The sequence below is a fragment of the Hemibagrus wyckioides genome, linkage group LG10, assembly GCF_019097595.1.
Source record: "Hemibagrus wyckioides isolate EC202008001 linkage group LG10, SWU_Hwy_1.0, whole genome shotgun sequence".
Taxonomy (NCBI): Eukaryota; Metazoa; Chordata; class Actinopteri; order Siluriformes; family Bagridae; genus Hemibagrus; species Hemibagrus wyckioides.
In genome coordinates this window covers 6,045,844-6,066,282 of record NC_080719.1, presented here as the reverse complement: position 1 = coordinate 6,066,282, position 20,439 = coordinate 6,045,844, and the positions used below count along the sequence as shown (strand labels likewise).

General features: G+C 39.1%; 1 protein-coding gene across 1 annotated transcript; it reads right to left on the bottom strand.

The window, feature by feature from the left end:
- Positions 1-714: 714 nt before the first annotated feature.
- fgf3 (fibroblast growth factor 3) lies at positions 715-5,626 on the bottom strand. The gene is made up of 3 exons (XM_058400429.1): positions 4,977-5,626; positions 3,493-3,596; positions 715-2,857 (listed from the first exon to the last, which is right to left on the bottom strand). The coding sequence occupies exons 1-3, from the start codon at positions 5,239-5,241 to the stop codon at positions 2,441-2,443; spliced, it is 786 nt and encodes a 261-aa protein (XP_058256412.1). The 5' UTR covers positions 5,242-5,626; the 3' UTR covers positions 715-2,440.
- Positions 5,627-20,439: the final 14,813 nt, after the last annotated feature.

The following is a 20,439-nucleotide window of genomic DNA, read 5'->3' as shown; positions in this document are numbered from 1 at the left end:
CCCGAGGATGCACACTCGAGCTCGGAGGGGAGTGGAGAGGGTCGGATTTTGGTGTTTTTTTCTCAGCCGCGTTAATGAGCGTCTCGCTTGCTGTTTAACATGGCGGCAGAGCCGTTATTACTGAGCTCAGGTCAGCTGAAGGCGTCACCTCTGGACCTCAGCTTAGCCCTGTCTGCCACTGAACTAATAACGCTCAATAGCAAAGTGTGCCTGAATAGATACGAAGAGCAAGCACCAGTGAGCACGCCAAAATTGTTGCCATTGTTGTTTTTGCGTTTTCTTTCTTTTTTTCATTCTTTCTTTCTTTCTTTCTTTACATATTGTACATATTTTTATATAACACATTTTACAGAACAATTTTCAACAATCTATTTAAAGCTTGAATTGTTTTTTATTATTATTCTACTTTGTAACCATGCTTCATAAATATAACACATGTTTTAATTATAAAATCATTATTATTAATTATATTGGTTGCCTTAATAAAAACTCTTATAATGCATTTCTACATAATTTAAATATTTTCATGTATTAAAATTATTAATGAAATAAGGTGAAATATGAGAGGAAAAACCTTAAATAAAAAAAGGCAAAAAGTGACTCGCAAATAATAGCCAACTGAAAGTAAACTTTATATATATATATATATATATATATATATATATATATATATATATATATATATATATATATATATATATATATATAGGTCATTTATTTGCAAAGGCAAAGGTGTAGCTGCTTATTTTAAAAAAAATTACATGTATCAGAGATCAAGAGTTTTTGTCCACGCATTTTCCTGCATGCCTTTTAGGTAACATTAGATTTTAGCATTCCCATCAAACTATAACAAAGTGTAACCATTTCTATGGAACAATTTTCACATTCTCTAGAGATTTGCCTTGTTTTCCACATTGCCAGCTTTAGCTGTTTTGAAAAACGGCAAAAGAATGTCTCAGACAGCACAGCTTCCCAGGTTCCCCCTGAGATAAGCCATTGTCAACCACCAGAAAGCTTTCAAAAGTATAGGGTAACATTTCACTTTTCTCGTATAGATTTCAAAAGCTGCAAACCTCTTGAGCCTCTTCAACCCACGTTTACCACGTTTAATCAATCAAATGGTACAATCTGCATTGCAGGTTATAAAGTTGTACAGACAATTTTATCCCCTTTTTAAAAAGAAATTCTTGCAGATGAAGTTTCTTACTGCAGAATGAGTAGAAAGGAGGCCATCCCAAGAGAGAGTCCCTTTTAGAGAGCCTGTTTAGATACGTCTGTACCCATTTGATCACTTTTACAGGTGAGCTGTGTAGGAATTAACAGCTTACCCGAAAACTAAATGCGTTATTCATTATGATAAATATGGCTGAGAATCAATGATATGTTATATGTAAGTTTGATTGTTTTCAAGAAGCAAAATCTATAGCATCATTCAGAAATAAATACATTAGTAGACTATAAACATTCAGTTTAAGATTAAATATTAAAACATTAAAAATCTAAGGTTTCTGTTTAGTTCTAGCTGTACAAATTGCATGTTCTTTGCAAGGGATAGATTTTTTTTAATTAGAAACCTTAAATGCAACATGTATATGTATCTATATTTCCATATAATTTATTGGTGACATTCCTCCACATGTTTAGCTTTCAGTGTTGAACAGCACATCTTTACTATACGCTGCCACATATTACAGTGTTCGATACATTTAAAAAAAATCATTCACAACTTTACAAGTGACCAATGATATATTAACTTCTCAGTTGTAGACAAATGAAAAGTATTTTTGGATAGCAACCCAGAGAAACCATGTTCACTCTTCTGCTCAAGTGAGCACAAAACAACATGATTTTCTTCTAAAGGTAATGACAATGATTAGGTTATTATTGAACTTAACTTAACACATGGACAAAATAAATATGCATAACATTAGTAATATACAAAGTACTTCTCATTGCAGTTTAAGGACAGTAGACTATCACATGTACATTTTGTAAAAATCCCTCTGTTTCGCATGTACCTTTGTCACCTACTACACAGGTTAATGTGATAAAAAGTGCTTTTCTGGACACCTTATCTATACAGTCTTTTAGTCCAACAATATAACACCTCTTCGGCACTTTTATCCAAATTTCCCTAATTTTATCTTTTAAAAAATTATTTGCTTAAGAATGGAAAAAAATGTTGAAAGTGACTATACATCTTTCTACAATACACAACTCCCAATGCACATGTCTGAAAACATCCAGCAGTATTCAGTTTTGGTCATATAAATGCATTTGGACTGTCCTTACATATCAAATGCAAGTTGTTGGGTTTGTTTTTTTAGAAATAAAATATAAAGGAGAAAATGCTTCTCTTAATATAAGGAAAAGATCTTTATATTTAAAATGATAGCATATAGCCATGAAAGGTCCTGCTTGAAATTGTCTATTCCAACTTTCAGTCTGAAGTCTCTTTTTTGTGGCCAGAATTGCGCCTGTTACCCCTTCTGCCGTGGCGTTTGGGCTCCTTGTGCCTTCGACTCCTTCGTTCGGCACGACCCATGCGGGATCTTTGATGGCTCGTCTCATCTTGTCTGCTGTCCAGGAGACGTGAGACCATCTCATGGTCCTTGTTGCCCAAAACACGGGGCAGGAAGAGGGAAGCTTTGTCCGTGCTCTTCGTCTTAAAGCCCCTCCTGGGCCGACCTTTTCCATTAATAGACACGTACCACTGCTTCTTGACAAAAGCCCGATGCTTGTTGCCCCGTCCAGTGGATCCTGAGTGCTGAGTCGTGGAGTGGTGCCGTGAAGCGTAAGTATTGTAGCCTAACTCATGAATGCGCTCCAGAAATTCACACTCCTTGTTAAAGACTTCCTGAAAATGCATGGAATAAATATTTGTTAGATTTTTAGAAGGGGCATGAAACGAAGGTCTGATAATGACTATTTTTATGAGATTAAAAGATTTTTTTTCAGTATATGGACATTCATTTCATTAATTGCATGGAATGATTGTCAGCCACATATAATGTCTTATCTATATGTATTAGCACATTTTCATTTCAATTTAATAAGTGATAAAAATGTCTTTTAGTGGGTTACACAATTGTACAGGTAATGGGACCTTAGGCATCTGCCTAAAATGATCACTTTGTAATTCTGTATTTGCCAAAAACCACAAAACCTGTCTTATTTTCTTCACAATGGATAATGTTAAAGATCAAAGGCCAGAAATCAGAACTGCCTCTCACATTCTCCATAACCTGCAAACAATGGCTATGGCAACCTCATTCACCTCATTCCTTTTCATTTTGAAGCTGTAAAAATGCTTTATATTCATCTTAATAGGGTAACATGTGGGCATGCTGGTTATCCATGAAAACACCACCATGTGGCGATGGAATCAAATTGCTTATGTGTCATCTGAGCCTATGAGTAGCTTTGCATCTCCAGATCTATATCTTTTTTTTTTCTTTTTTTTTTGGTGTGTGTGTGTGATGTAACCCTTACCGAAGCATATAGGCGACCTTTCTCATTCATGGCTAAATATCTTCCAGAGAACAGGCCCTTGATGGCTACCACTCCAACATCCACTGCTGTGATCTCTAATATACCTGAAAAGAATAAAAGAAATATGTTTTTACATTCAATTGCTGTCTAAATTAACCAGAAATGTTCTTTTGATTTACATAATTCTATGAAACGTGTCGAATTACACGGCATCACAGCAATTTACTGTCAGTGCATATATTGCTGAAAATGATTGAAATATGATACAGTATTTTCCTGTTGGTGACCCTTGAGAGTAAAGTGCAAACATTTCTCTTCCTCCCTCTCTCTCTCTCTCTCCCTACCTCCCAGCCTCTCTTGTTTAAGGGACTATAGAATTTCAAATGACTCGTTATATTACCAGTACTTCAAATGATGGCTTAATTATCAGCCTGAAATGTATTACTGTATTAACAAGAAGAGGAAACAAAAATGTGATTTTGATTTATATTTTCCTTAAACAGTCCCCAAACTATGCGCACCTTTTCCTATACCATATAATTCCTTTTTCCTTTCTCAATTAAAAGCTTTGCGTGTTTTGCCATGATCACAGACGCATCTGTTTATTTTTTGTGCATGCTAGTCGCGCTGATTGAGTTACAACTCACAGAGCAACTCCCGACAAAACCAATTCAGTGACAAACACGCTGACAGATTAGATAGCCCGACACGGAGCGTCGCTTTAAGTGCATGTTTATTCAGTGATTAATGGCTCCTCTTCATTCCAGCCCCAGTGAATAATCATCCCATTTACTGGATAAACACATCCGCTCTCTGTCATTATGTGAAACTGTCTGCTAAATCCCATTTTCATATGGAAATGCGCGTCCATTCCGTGTTTGCGTTCGGCTAATTGAGAGACCCGCGTCTGACAAATGACCGCAGAGTTGGAGATAACCAAAACAAAACACCGGACACAAGTTGGAGAACAAATAAATGAATAAGTAAAACAGCCACAAGACACAAAGTGTGACTGAATTATTCCTGAATGCTAGAGGAATTGTGTAAATGAATCATACGGAGAAATAAAAAAAAATACAAAAAAAAAAAACGAATAGATAGATAGATAGATAGATAGATAGATAGATAGATAGATAGATAGATAGATAGATAGATAGAAGTGAGTATACTCCTCAAATTAAATGGCTCTGTTCTTGACTGAATATCAATATGAATCCGTTTACATCGCCAATGTTGCTTTGCGCTTCATCGAAATTACATCGAAATTGCTTTTACATTAATATGTCATGTTTGCTGATACTGAGAAGATCTGCCGAATTTGTGTTCTATTTTACTCCTAGAAACTTTTAATAAATGTCTGTTTTTGAATTGATCGATTTCGATGCTGTCACTGTACATTTTGTATAACCAATGACGACACGTGTTTTAAAATTACACCCGTTCTTGAATTCGCCAAAAAAAAGAATTAAACGTGATGTACTTACTCAGAGGATTGTCCTCTTCCAATGATCCGTCTACTTTCCCGTTCGGGTGTATCTGTAGATGATATTTAGTAGCGCAGTAGAGTTTCCTGTGCCGCGGCGCGCCTCCGAGGTGTTCGTAAACGCCACCGCGTCCTCCAGCGTCGCGCCGGTGTCGCGGGTCACACGGTTGCCTCCCGGCACACGGCTGCGCCCTCGAGCCCGTCGAGCCCCGCGCGCCACCGAACAACAACACGCTGAGCAACACCACGAGTTGAATTATAAGCATTGTGGCATGGTAGGACACGGGCAAAACCTCGCAGGATAGCAGAGAGCCTCCACTCGGGGTCCCATCAAAGATGCAGCATCATGATTCGTCCGCGCCGCAACGGCCAAAGCGCAGCTAGCCGCTCCGCGGAAACACGCGGAAAGTTTACGCGAGCCACCGTGCCCTCTTTAATCTGCCGTAATCTGGCTTTGGAATGACCGTGGCCATTTATTAGAGCCGGCGTGGTGACAGCAGCGTGGGCTCCTCTCCGCGGTGGTCATAGGTCCTTCCTATCCTCTCCCTCTCTCTCTCTTTCTCTCTCCAAGCAGGCTGTTGGAGCTAATCTGGTCGACGAAGAGGAGGAGGAGGAGAAGGAGGAGGAAAAAAGAGGCAGTGGATTTCACAGGGAGGCCTATCGTGAGATTTCCACTGATCGACGGTGTGTGTGTGTGTGTGCGCGCGCACAGAAATAAAGGGAACTCACCGCAACAATAGCCCGAGGCCCGACCAATTGATACAAAGGAAAAGGGGAGGCAAAGGTATCAGTCTTGTGTGAACCGAGAGGGTTTGCAGCGTAAAGGATAAAGTTACACAGCATTACACACAGTGCAAAAAAAAAAAGAAAGAAGAAACATGCATCACACGCATTGAGCCGATTTTTGTCTTTTAGAAAAAGCCAAAAATTACAGCTGCATCCGAAAATCATGCGTTGTGGTCATAACAGGCATACGCATCATCCTCGGGCGGCAACCACTATCAAAAATCAATTTCACCACTCTTAGCTCGAATGAACAGTAACGTGACCATGCGCACATGTATACATGTGGCTTCCAGGGCTCCATATTTGAAACAGATGCGTGAGAAATTAGCGACACGATTCTGGGGAAATAAAAACAATACCTGTTTTAAATATTTTAGGTGTATACAAGCAATGGTTTATTATGGTTTATTGTGGATTAGTCTTGTTTTTGTTATATGTGTGTATGTTGTAAAAATGCATTTCATGGATACTGTTCACTAATCACATTTTAAAATAATAATAATAATAATAATAATAATAATAATAATAATAATAATAATAATAATAAAACTAATTAATGTATAAGAGCAACTTTGTATTGACGCAGCTCAGTCCAACGTAGAAATAACGGCTCATATGAGCTCAGTCAGGTCTAGTAACATGTTTTGGTCACGATGTCCGACTTCATCTCCTTTTGCAATGACACTCTAAAGGGGAAAAATGCATTCCTTCGTTGAGCATCGTGTCGGATATTCTTACACATAAAAGGCCCAGGCGGGAAGGGGGGTATAGGATGCTTTTACTGGAGAGAATCGACCGATCGAGACCTTTTTTGTCCTTCATGACAGTCCAGAGAGGATCAGAGCAAAGAGCAGGCGGGTATCCTTGCCATGTGAGGAAAGAACATCCGGCAGTTTAGTCCAGACTTGCTGTCTATAGTCCCACCAACTGATGAAACACCAATCCCCAAGAACTCACCTCTTTATTCTGCTGTTTATAGAAATTCCTTCCTATTTTGTATTCTGGCTACACTACAACTATATTCGAATCGCACCATTGCATAAATACGACCATGAAACTTCTTCAGCTGTTAGCACTGAAGGTTGAAGCTGCAGAAGTGGGTGGAAGCGCGACGCACAAATGGCTCCTGCCTAAATTGCTTCCATCTTGGTCACATTATGGTTACCATTCTCGTAATTAGCACCATCATCTACAAATGTGCTTGCCCTTTGGCGTAACACCGGCGTTTGCTATAGAGAACACGCATGCTTTAAAACCTCCAGGGAGTGAGCTCTTAATTGGTCTTTCCCTGTCCATACATCACTGTTTGGACACACGATTATTTTTTAAATAAAAACACTAGTTGGTTGTGAGCGCTTATAATGCAACAGCTAGACACACACACAGCCGGGTATCGACCCACCATGGTACATGATCGTGTGTGTGTGTGTGTGTGTGTGTGTGTGAAAGAGAGACGCTGCTGTGATGTGGTTTAATCCTGACAGAAGGCGGGACTTCAGATGTGGTCGGCCTGTTTCTTTCTAGAAGCATTTTAATTACGAGCCCACAGCCGCCCACCAAGTCTCGCAGTAATAATCAGGAGGAGCTGTCTGATTTTGCGCGGGCACTGCACAGAGAGCTTTAAGACGTCGCGGATATCATTTTTTACACCATTAATGTCGATTCTGTAAGCAAATCAAATTCCCATTCCACACCTTAAGTCAATATGTAAAACAGAACCAACTGCTATGGACCTACACTGGTGTGTGAATGCGTATTCAGTCCCTGAATTGTCACTGAAGAGGACAAGAGATGCGATAACGTTAAGTGCGCATTTCCTCCCAATTAGATGGACTTCACTGACTCAAACTTCAGTTTATCTCAGTGGCCCACATAAACGAGGGCTAATTGCAGATTTAGCTTCTTTAATGATTTTTTTTAACTTCACTGTATTTATTTTACAAGCTTTTATATCCGGTGGAATAATTTAATTCCTAAAATAATATGTATGTGTATGTACATAATACAGTATGTACTGTATGCCTACATGAGAATTAGAAAAAAATTAGAAAAAAATTCCATGTCATCTATCTATCTATCTATCTATCTATCTATCTATCTATCTATCTATCTATCTATCTATCTATCTATCTATCTATCTATCTATCTACATCAAACATTAATGCTGGGAACATTATTTATTACAAGTCAATTAATTTCAATCTAATGGTCAGTATTTATATTTATTTATTCATGACAATATTTAATGTTCCAGTTCCATGGCAAAAGTACAAAAATAAAATATTTACAGATTTTATATTTTGATGTTGAAGTTTGTGTGAAGAGAGAGAGAGAGAGAGAGAGAGAGAGAGAATATTGTTAATAAAGAATAAGATAATTTACTACTGAAAGAAGACTGACTGCCTGCAACAGTCATAAAAGTCCTCATAAAAGTTAGTTCTTCAGAACCCTTCCTAATTGCCCTCCAAATTCTCCAAAATCTTGCACACAAAAGCACCCCTTTTGACCTCATATGAAAGGTCAACAGTCACTAGTTCTTGTTCCAGCAGAAAAGGAGGCACCAATAATCTAATCATCCAAACAAAAAATAAACTGACCTCCAAAACCTTTCTGTTGTATCTTTTTCTATGGTATGATTTCTTGCTTTTGGTGATGTGAGGGCCAGGGCTCGAGCTGCTCCCACTTTCCCAGACTCCCCTGACTCTTGTCCGCGCGACAAATCGCCGCTGAGGCTCTTTTGTTCGGCGGGTGCTTTGATCTCACCTGCCTGTCAGCGCGTGAGAGGGGAAAAACGGAGTACAGTTGGAACGCACTGCAAACAAATTGGCCAAGCACTCTATTCCTGCAGACTGGCCTCATTAGTCCAGGTTGATCTAGGAGAGATGTTAAACCCCTTTGACCAAACCATGCATTGCAAACCCTTAATGTGATCTATCTATCTATCTATCTATCTATCTATCTATCTATCTATCTATCTATCTATCTATCTATCTATCTATCTATCTATCTATCTATCTGTCTGTCTGTCTGTCTGTCTGTCTATCTATCTATCTATCTATCTATCTATCTATCTATCTATCTATCTATCTATCTATCTATCTATCTATCTATTTTTTTTGCAACTGAGCATATAACTACATTTTTTATGGTGTAACATTTTGACATTTCTTAAATGTTTTCCATTTTTGCACTGCCAAAGTACACTCATCACTATATCAGCACCTTTAACATGCCCATTTTAGCAGAAAGGTGTTAATGATGTTAAAGAGAATACTAAACTTTGGCCTCACTGCCTCATTGCCCCTTTTCCACTTTGTAGCCTGTGATGTCAAATGCGCTGGATTCATTTTCCATCTGTGGTAAGGTCACGCCCAATTTCTCTGTGGTCGAACATGCCAAAGGACACTTTTTATTTGCTTTGAACCGATTCAGATACAACACCCTTAACAGATTTTAGAGCCCCTGAGACAGATCATCTCACTCATGACACACACGTTTCATAAATCTTAATGACAGATCAGTGTGTGATCTGTCTGGGTCGGCCAGCAGCACTTCAACAAGTTAAACTCACCTCTCTCTCTCTCTCTCTCTCTCCCACACTTCTTGAAACCAGATAGGGCTTTCTTATACCTGTGCAACCCTTTGATTCTTTCCTGCAGGTCTCAAATACCTTTTGGGAGGACAGTGGAGTGCTCTGCACCTTCCAACAGTAAAATGATTGTGGTGGCCTGTAACTATATAAGCCATCAATGGCTGACACTCTGAATGCTCAGGGTGCACAGGGGAGTTTGTGCAAAGGAATGAAAAGTGGCTATAGGACAGCAAGAGCAGTCAATACCAGCAAATGTTCTAACAGCTGTAGTGAGTACACTGATTCAAGACAAAATGATTGCAAATGGGGAATAGTGCTAGGGTTAAATGAAAGTGTTGAGTGACCAATTAAAAATAATTTTGTATTACCTCGTTTAAAAGGAGAGTGGTACATAGTGGTATATATTTGCTTTGAACAGTGATCATACAGTGAATTTTTCATATGGTTCCACATCAGAACCCCTCTATCAGCAGAGCTCTGGGTGATGGGTGCTGGAGGAGGGCCACGCTGTCACTGCTCTCCCGACAGTGACGGAGCAGCTGTCAGTGACTCATTTGAAACTCAATGTCACCTAATTTCCCTTTAATATAAGGGCATTGATGCAGGGGATGGAGACCCCAGCAGGGGCTGCTGCATTTGAAAGGTACATGTTGATAGTGTAAAAGATGGATGGCTGAGGACTGTTTGCTGCAAGCTGAATTGTTCCCCCGACTCCTTTTGAAAACATCGCGGAGACATTTATACGGACCCTCTCTGGGCTTTTACTGTGAGATCCCCTTTGTCTTCACTGCGCCTCTCTGAACATGCTCACACATGCACACACCCTCCATACTGGCAGTAACCAAATTGCTCAATGCACTGGAATGGACAATGAAGTGACGCTATAGTTTCTCGTACAGGTGTAACGCAGCCGGCTGACGCAACACATAGGGGGTGGGGGTAGGTTTTTTTTTTTTTGGAATGGGTGGGGGGTGGGAGTTTGAGTCAACTTATTAAATTCATATGGTTTTATTTATTTATTTTCATTGATATGTTCAATTATAATATTATATTGGATCATAATATTATATATTAAATATGTATTCATGCCGGGGGTTATGGCTCACACCTTTTGTGTTTTGAGCAGCTTCTCAAATAGTAACTGAATCTTTACACCACATGTATAAGCCATTTTTCTTGTATATGTTTGCATTAGAAATACAAATACAGTATATCTTTATATGTATAAGTGATTTTTAAAGTGCATCATTGTATATGATATGCAAATATACTCTACATTTATCATTTCTCTTGGTGCGTGTGTCATTGTCTCATCATTTATTAACATTTGCTGAGAAGTTAAGACTCTTAGATTAACTTTTTTTCTTATCAGAGGCCATTTGTTTCCCAATACATATAACATTTACAAAGAAATCTGTATTAATACCATCTATTCGTTATGTAAGGATTAAACCTCAGTGAAGTGTGCTCTTATGGGAAAATGATCAATAACAAGAAAATTGCAGAAAAAAAAACATGCAGGTTGTCATATTACTGAGAAATCGTACATTCTGACGTCCTCTGCCCTAAAGTTTGTCCCACAACAGAACACTGGAGACTTCTTACATAAATGTTACGTAAACTGAAACTTTCTACTGACTGAACCATCCACAAATATATAAGTATTTTTTACAATAGCAATATAGTTATTTTCAGATTTAAATTACATGGTGTGTCCATACTAGATAAATCTATGATTTGAAATACAGCTAGAATTACTGTCAGAGCTGCCATTAAAGAAAATTACAGCGCTTGGTATAACTGGAAAAATATTGTATAACATTCAAACATATTTGTAGATGTAACACACCATGAGAATGCACCAGTGAGCATTTTGTACTTGACTGTACTTGCCAAATATCTGTGTATTTGTATATACAAATATGGCCCACTTGCTCTGTTGACACTAGTAAGCTTTCCAGCAGGTGTGATGACAGAGCCCACAATAGCCAAGATCAACTCACAACATTATACACTTCAGGGGTCAAAAAACATAGTTTGTTAGACATCAGTTATCTTCTAAAATTCATCATTATAGAGGTGTCTTTAGCGGACTAGAGTCTTCTATGTGGAAGATGGAGGACTGCAAGAGAGTGGGATAGAAACAGTTAACTTGTGGAGGGCAAATTGTGTTGCTGACGGAAGCCTGTTCTGAAGGCACTTATCACTGTGGTGCCTTTTACCGATGTCTTTCATGGGTCTTAAAGCCAACATGGCCCAGCTATGTTAATGCTTTCCTTTTGATGTGCAGCCGATGAGTGGAGCGTGTTGAACTCAATGTTGTGTTACGTGGCAGGTGGTTTCACATGATTTCATACCACACACTTAAGCATGCCTGTTACATATGAGGCGTGAAATTTATTCAATACTGAAACTTGTATGGAGGTGTTTTTTTGTCTGAAGAAAAGTTAAGCTGAAAAACGATTCGGTGAAATTCTTTCTAAAATCCTTCGCTTGCGTTTCCTCATATCTTCCGTGCTTGAAACTGATTGTGCTTTGGTGAGGTATCTACACCTACTCTGGTATGATGTTATACTAATATATATATCCTATTATATATGATGTAAAGTGGTAACATGGTTTCAGATCCAGAACCCAGTACAGATGTTAACATTAGCTGCTACAGGACCTGTGTTTGAGCCACAAGTCTGTGGTTGTAGCGTTCACTCTGATGACAAGGCCAAAGCTAATGACACAAATGAGGCGGAAGATTGTGGTCAGAGTAACCCAACGCTGCCAAATGAGAGAGGACGGAGCTCAGGATGGATTAAACAAGATGCTTTAATCATTTAAATGTCTGATGTCCAATGTTTAAACCAATGTTTAACCCAAAGTTTGACTAGAGGTGGAACACTTCTTTCTTAGTTGGCACATTATAAATAAACTACTGCTTTGTCTAGTTTCTAACCTTCAACAAGAGCAAGAGATTTGCTCAGATATGATGACATCATGAAATCCTACAAAATAAGCACATTATAGCCATAATAGTGAGCATGAAAAGTGATCCCTGTAGGCATGAGGGTTTGCATGGAAAGACTGTCTTGTTGATCTGATTTCTGATTAATAGCAGGTCTTGAGCATTGGACCAACAAATCGTGAGACTGCGCTGGTCTACTCATTGACCTCGTCTTGGCGTGCTGGCCTAACTCCAGTAGATGACACTAATAATCATTCACCACATGCTCTGAAGCCGGCTTTATAAAAAATGGTGGGATATGTTGCTGGAATACTGCTAGTCTCTGTTAATGAAGCCCAGGCTATGAGAAATACACACACGCTCACACACATACACAGAGAATGTTTTACGGTAGGCTAAGTTGGGGGTATGTTTCCATGGGAGGTGTTTTCTCCAATGCTGGAACAAATTTTCTTGCACTTCTGTAAGACTTCACTGGTAAGCTTTGTAAGGTTCGGTTTGCAATCACTAATAATTTTGCTCACTTATCATTTCTTACCAGACTGTCTTGAGTTCCAGATGGTCATATGATATGTGAGATGTGAAGAACTGGTGAAATGGTGGCAATGCAATGAATTTTGTAGCAACATGAAAAGAAATATGTAGCTTAAATAAACCTAATAAACCTAATGAAAAATGTGTCACTTGTTGCAGACCATTTCCATGTGGCTGCAGTCTGAGCCGAGAGCCGAGAGCCGAGAGCTGAGAGCTGAGAGCCGAGAGCTTTGCCTCCACACTGGCTTGAATGTTGGCTTTGAAGAGGGGATTAGGATTAACATTGAATTCACATTTTAACAAAGACTTGACCTAGAACTCTTGTAGGAGACGTAGCCACTTGTCAAAACCAAAAGAATAGCTAATGTTGTTGCATTAATTCATTGATGAAAAGTATGCTGTGGTCTTTGACTTAATTGAAAAAAAGAAGACCTCCAGCCGTCCCAGTTCTCCCACCCCATTCAGTGACAAAAGCTAAAAAGAAAAACTCCTATTTTTTTGGATTTTGGTCTATTATGGTTTCCTTCACTTGTGATGCTCTCAAAGCCCTTCAACTTGAACTCCTTTAGCATCACGTGATATAATGGTATGAGGAAGTTCCTTACATTTTTTTAAAAAATATAAATTAATTAGCAAAATTATAAGGCTGTAGTGTGGATAAAACTGGACTTATTCAAATGCACTGAAACAGCATTGTAAGTTGGAAAATGGACGTAGAGGACATACTGGTGATGATAAGGATGAAAGTCTCATTTCCATAACCACTTTTGTCATATTACATTGTACTCAGCTACATCCGACAATAAAAATAGGTAACCCAACCTGTGTCATCATGTCTAAATCCTGGGTTGTGGTTAGGCCCTGGGAGCTGGCAGGGTACTTGGACCAGCAGCGAATTGGGGGTTGTGGTTAGACTCCCTTTTTGGGTCGTGAATAATGACACAATTGTTTGTCAGTCAGGCTGAGAACAGGTGTTACGGAGCTGCAGACTGTAAAGCTAGAGGCCAGTGGCCTTGCTCTCTGATTTCAGGGGAAAGGGAGTGAGGGGGGGACTTGAAGTCCTGTGATACTTTTGACATGCTGGGTGGTAATCCTAGAATACATGTCCAGTATGTCCATTTTCAGCACATGCTAACAGAAATGCTAACTGTGTTAGAAGATTAATCATAAATGACTGATTCGTTTAAGACAAGAAAACAAGAAGGATGCATTATGTTTGAGGATTCAAGGTACTGCCTTGAGAACATCAACGTTTCGAAACTTGTTGCATTTGCAGAAAAGTCCACGCAGCAGGAGCAGTTTTATATGCATCTGTGGAAGCCTGCAGATGATATTTAAGCATAAGTGCTGGAAACCACAGCAATGCTAATGTTTTCCGTCGCTAGCCCTCCCCAGATACTTTGTACCCAGAAAAACACTTTGTAACTCACTGATCTTTTGCAGGGAGGTTCCTGAATTTGCTGCCAATTAAATGTGTCAGTGTAGTCATGCTCCAGCGTCAACGCTCCCAGCGTTTCAGGGGAAGGTGTTGTTTTGCTTAGAGCTTTCGCCCACTATGTGTGACTTAGAGGAGGCAGGGAATCATTGTCAACATCAGTAAAGGTGATGGGGTTAAGTGTTGTTGGTTCACCCCAAAAATAGAATTTGGGAAGGTGCTTTTATTTAACGTGTTACTTCCACTTACTCTCAGGACAATACTCTGTTTTTCTTCTTCTATGCAACTACAGCAACTTATCTTACCTGTGTGCTTAGGCACTTTAGTTCTCAATAAATTTTGTTTATGGTTTTGGACATCTTTCAGCTAGGCCCTTGAGGCCACAAAGTCAAGACCTCAACTTTTCACGTAAAAGTGTTTGTTTTGGACAAGCTTGGTCCTTCCAAAAGCTTTGCAAATGTACATGGCACCACTTTCCATATGATATGTAATGTAACAATGGCAGCAGTGTTGTATTTAATATCCCCATGCATCAATGCTGGGACCGTCCTGTTGGCAGTGTCACACTTTTGCTTTTGGAAAAAGAATGAAAATGCAAACCAAAACCAGATTTTTCCCCTTTTGTCAGTGCCATTTTGGACACCTCCCCCACTACTCCACAACAGGACTCACATGCTTGTGCATACACACCACACACACACAAATCAGGAATGCTTTTCTGAGACAGAAATTAGTTGCCAGGCAAGATGCTGCTGGGTGGTGGGCTAGTTAATGAAAAGCAGAGCTCTGTTCAATGAGCCATATGCTACTAATCCTTTTCTCAAACTCCCAGTGAGGAAGTGCGATGCTGTAATGCTTAGCATGCCCCAATAAAGTCTGGGACATCCTGTTTGAAGACTCTATTCCCATATCATGCTGGCAATGGGGCCGCATCTTCACCTTTGTAAAAGGGGAACTTCCACACCTTTAGGGGGGAAAAGCATTCCATATACCATGCTAAAAGGTTGTTTGCTTTGGCAATCAGTATTCGATATTCTACACTGAACCCTGCAACAGAGGGGTTCCCTTCCACATAGAAGCATCCAAAGAACCCTTGAGGAAGAGTGCAAGCAGATGCAATCAACAGTCGTGGGTCCTGCAGTCCTGAGGTTATTACAGTCTTTAGAAGCAAGCAATTTTTAGATTGTGAGCGTGATAGTACTGTAAAGCTAAGAGTACAAAAGACTATCCAGACCTTTAAAGGTCCAATTTGGCTCACAGACCTTTTCACTTGTGGTATGTGCAAAATAAAGACTAATGAGCTGGAGATCAGCCAACAGCTACAGACTACCCAGGAGTGTATTACCACAACAACAACAGCAATAAAAGCTACAATTTTACTGCACAGGTTTGCATCCATACATAGAATATTGTCTGTTTTTATTTATATTCATCTTTAGTAACTACTAAACTGCTGAAAAATATTTGGGACCTAACCATCAGTACACCACAACTACAAACATGAGATATTTAAGATTAAAAACAGGTTTTTATAAAGGTTAACCATGATCAGTGGTTCTGCTTCTTATAACAATTGTGATATTCAGAGTTGCAGGTTTACGATATGCCAAAAGTTGATTTAGACATAGAGGTGTTACAGAACAAGCAAGCCAATGCCACTGAAGATGACAGATAGTGTAATTTGATTTCCTGAATTAAAACATAGCTCAGAAAAAAACATTCACATCAAACAAAAGCATATAGTGACACCACACCTAGGGGGCAAGTTTCAAATTAAAGGGCTATTCATTCTTCTTCAATCTCACAGCCTGATAAATCACAGGTCCTAGGTAGTGAGGCTTTGCAGTGAATACCATGGCATGTAGTATGCACTGCACTGCATGGGAACGATTGCGAAAGCCTATGTGGTGCAGTTAGGTGACTTGTGCCCTTGTGGTAAAAGAGCCGAAATGTCCAAATGATTGTCATGCAGAGGGCAGTGGCAGCAAGCAGCCAGGCAGTTGGGTCCGCCCCTTGGAAATGGAATAGGACTCGTGGGACAGGGCTTTCCTTTCGGCCCAACTCCACTCTAGAGGGCCAGGGCCATTAGCCGCCTTAATATTCTGCATTACCTTTCCAGCCATTTGTTGCCCCTTTGTTGTGATACCTACTTAAAATATCAAAGCCTGCGAAAGCCTCAATGAGACATTTGAAAACTGAGAAACGCAGGTTTTATGTGTCAACGCCATGTCCCCTCCCTCTCCCTCTCTCTGTCCCCTCTCTTTAGCCAGCCCCATGCAGGTAGCCATGGATCAAAAAGGAATCAAAAGGGAAAGGGGGGGGCAAAAAAGTTTGGGTGGGACATCAATGGCTGACATGGTTGAGGCAGAACAAAAAAGAAAAAAACTATACAAGAGAGGCTAGGGAAGGAGAGAGGAATCAAAGCTCTCCAGCAGAATGGAGGCAGTGAGAAATTTTGAAACACATATCCTGAATGTGGTCTTTTTTGTGTGCTCTGGGTTGAGAGAACTGAGTGTGTGTGTGTGTGTGTGTTTGAGAGAGTGAGAGAGAGAGAGAGAGAGAGAGAGGGAGAGAGAGAGAAGACAAACAAAAAGCAACTGGGCAGGTATCATACCCTGGCCTTTGGCTTGGTCAAATTGGTTCCTGAATATGAGCTTAACAAACAGGTTGACCATTTGGGTTCTGGTTGCCTTGGGGGTCCTAGCTCCACTTAGATAGTCCTGGGATGTTCCCAGTATCAGGAACATACAGTTTCAAAGTGTGTGTACAAACCCATTTAGCCAACAAATTAATTTCCCTCCCTGAAGGCAAGCGGAACCCCTTCAGACACCACAACACCAAAGTGAGCAAAAGGAACCCCCCCTCTTCAAATCACCCCCCTCTGCCACTCTGCTGGGTACAGACACACAAACAATTCCATCGGGCAGAAGAGGAAGTGGATAGATGTGTTGACAACATAACAGTAACCACTAGCACATCAATATTTAAATATGTGCTGGTCAACAGGCTTTTGTGGCAGTCACATGGTGAAATGTTGCATGCATCTGGTCCCACGTCATTTAGTGACAAAGGACACTCGACTGTGCAGATAGTATCATATTCCTGGGAGACGTATGAACTTTGAGGAACCAGTCAGAGTTTGTCCTCTTATCGCCAATCTCTGATATGTGCTTTCCCACTGATCTTTTCTAGTATCTGACCCAAATCTAGTAATCTTGGTCCGAGTAATATATGGTATGCCGCAGAAAAAAAATCTGACTCAATAGTAAAAACTCTTTTATCAAGTTTTAATGACATTAAAGATTGTAAAGTTTAGCTTGTTTAATTGAAAAGGATATTTTAGCATCTCTTGTAATATATTTTTCATTGTAAGTCTTAGTATTACTGCAACACCATCACCTGGCCCTTTGCATTAAAGTCTTATTGATCTATAGTCTCTTGTTGCCTACTGATCCCGGCTTCCTTTATAGTTCTGTTGATTATTGAAGTTAGCTGCTCTTGATGTGGTCATCCTGCCACTGTGAGCATGTATTCTCTAAAGTCTACAACATGAAACAACATTGCTGTTGAACACAGATACACACTCGCCATCCGTTTTATCAGGAACACCTGTACATTCTTGGAATTATCCAATCAGCCAATCATGTGGCTGGGGCACAATGCATAAAATCATGCAGATACAGGTCATATTCACATCAAACATCAGAATGGGGACAATTGTGATCTTAGTGACTTTGACCATGGCATGTTTGTCAGGAAGGCTGTTCTGGTGTAACTGTGCCAACTGTAGCCTCAGTTTCCTGTTCTTGGCTTAGAGTTAATAGTATCTGATGTGGTTTTCTGTTGTTGTTGCCCATCCACTTCCTGGTTCAAGGTGTTGTGCATTTTGAGATGCCTTTCTGCTCACCAGGGTTGTAAAGAGTGGTTATTTAAGTTACTTCCTGTTAGTGTGAACCATTCTGGCTTTTTTCCTTTGACCTCTCTCGTCAATAAGGCATTTCCACCTGCAAATGTGATGCCCACTAGATGTTTTCTCTTTTTCTGACCATTCTATGTACACTCTAGAGACTGCAGTGCGGGAAAATCCCAGGAGATCTCTAGTTTCTGAAATACTCAAACCAATCCATTTGTCACCAACAACCAAGTCACCAAGATCACATTTTTTCATATTGATGTAAATATTTACTGAATTAACTGAAACTCTTGACCCATATCTGTATGTGGACAGTGAGTGTATACCTGCCAGTATGGACGCCACACTTGAGATGGGAAAAAACCCCATTTCGAAACATTGGCCTATCAAAATATTTACTAACCAAAATATTGCTAACCTTACAACTTTTAATGAAGTGCATGAATGTGACAAACATGTTAACTATGGCCAGTGAAGGCACCAACCAAAGCTTGACCAGCTAAATATAATCCACTAAAAGTTGTCCCCACCTTCCCATTCATCTAGGGAACCTGTCAGCAGCTCTCTTGTACTGCTCCATAAACCACACCACATAGTCACAGCAAGGACATACTGTCTCCAGAATGCCTTAGATCTTTAGACATTATCATGGGCAAAGCTTTGGTGTTTTTTTTTCTTTTTTTTATTGTGCAGGGGTCGACAATAATGCTGGTCCGTCACAAACTATGAAAGCGCTTTTAATATGTTTGAGTTTGTATCAGAAACATCTCATGGAAAAAGTACACAGAGTTTAAATCTACACTAGCTTCATTAAACACTGAATGACAGATGCTCTGGGAATTTTCATCACCAGCATACTCTCTTCACTGTGCTGTAGATTTCTCTAATCTGGAACCCACTGTGGAATAATTTTCTCTAAAGGTGATAAGTTTATATTAACATGCTCACTCTAATAAGTTATTATTTCTACAGCTTTGGACGGTAAACGCTTCATATATTCAACTAAAAATTAAAAATATTACTTGTTTAACAAATCCAAACATACACTCACCTTCCACTTTATTAGGAACACTCATACATCTATTCATTTATGCAGTTATCCAATCATGTGGCAGCAGTGCAATGCAAATCCCAGGAGATTAGCAGTTTCTAAAATATTTAACCAGCCCATCTGGTACCAACAGTTAAAGTCACAGAGATCTTTATTCTGATGTTTGGTGTGAACGTTAACTAAAGTAACTTGAGCTGTATCTGCATGATTTTATATATTGTGCTTAGATTAAAATAACCAACTCTATGTACAGGTGTACCAGTGTTCCTAATAAAGTGGACAGTAAGTGTGTCATTGTTGTATTGATAAATAGCTGCTATAACAAGTAATATAAGGTAAGTAACAGGGACTAACTTGTTCCAGAGAGATTTCCACAACATTAAATGTAACTATTAAAAAGTAAAAAGGTATGATGTGCTGTTCAATAATAAATAAAAAATTTTAATCGTTGGCAAATTGCTATGGTATAAGAGAAGAGACATAAACCACTTGATTTCTTTTTCCATCGCAGTATGTCTTCAATCGTTCCTTACATGTTATAGAAATAATGTACATTATATATATAAAAAAAAACTTTTACAGATTGTCCCTTTAAAATAAATGGATGAGATAAAAATGGGAACATAAAAGAGTGTTGGGAACAAAACTGGAAAAAATAAAATAAATAAATAAATAAATAAATAAAAATCCACAGTATATTAAATATAATATAAAGTTCTGGGTCTAAACATAGTGAAAACAACTCACATCAGAAAAAATAAAAAGATATAACATAAAAAAAACTACATCTAAAAAATTTACACAAAAATAAAAGAATTGTGGGGGGAAAAAAATCACAAGCAATAATGTTGACATGATCTGAAAATTTACGTGTCTATGTTCAGCATTGAATTTCTTTATCATGTCACACTCCACAGTAGTGGTTAATGGCTCATAATAATGGCTCAAGGCTATAAGAATTTGTAGTTTTCTCCTATTGTTTATTTTCTAAAAACTTATATTTCAAACAAATGTTTTTTTATCTTCAAAGTAAATGTCGATATCAAACTCTTTTCTGCTCTCTGAAATGCCCCGAGTGCTTGTTCATAAGCACCTAGAGTTTAAAGGCGTTATCTTCAATCACTAAATTCTGTCTAAGGTTATCCAACAAAGGAGAAAAAAAAACATCTCAGGTTGAAACCAAACAAATGAGTCCTG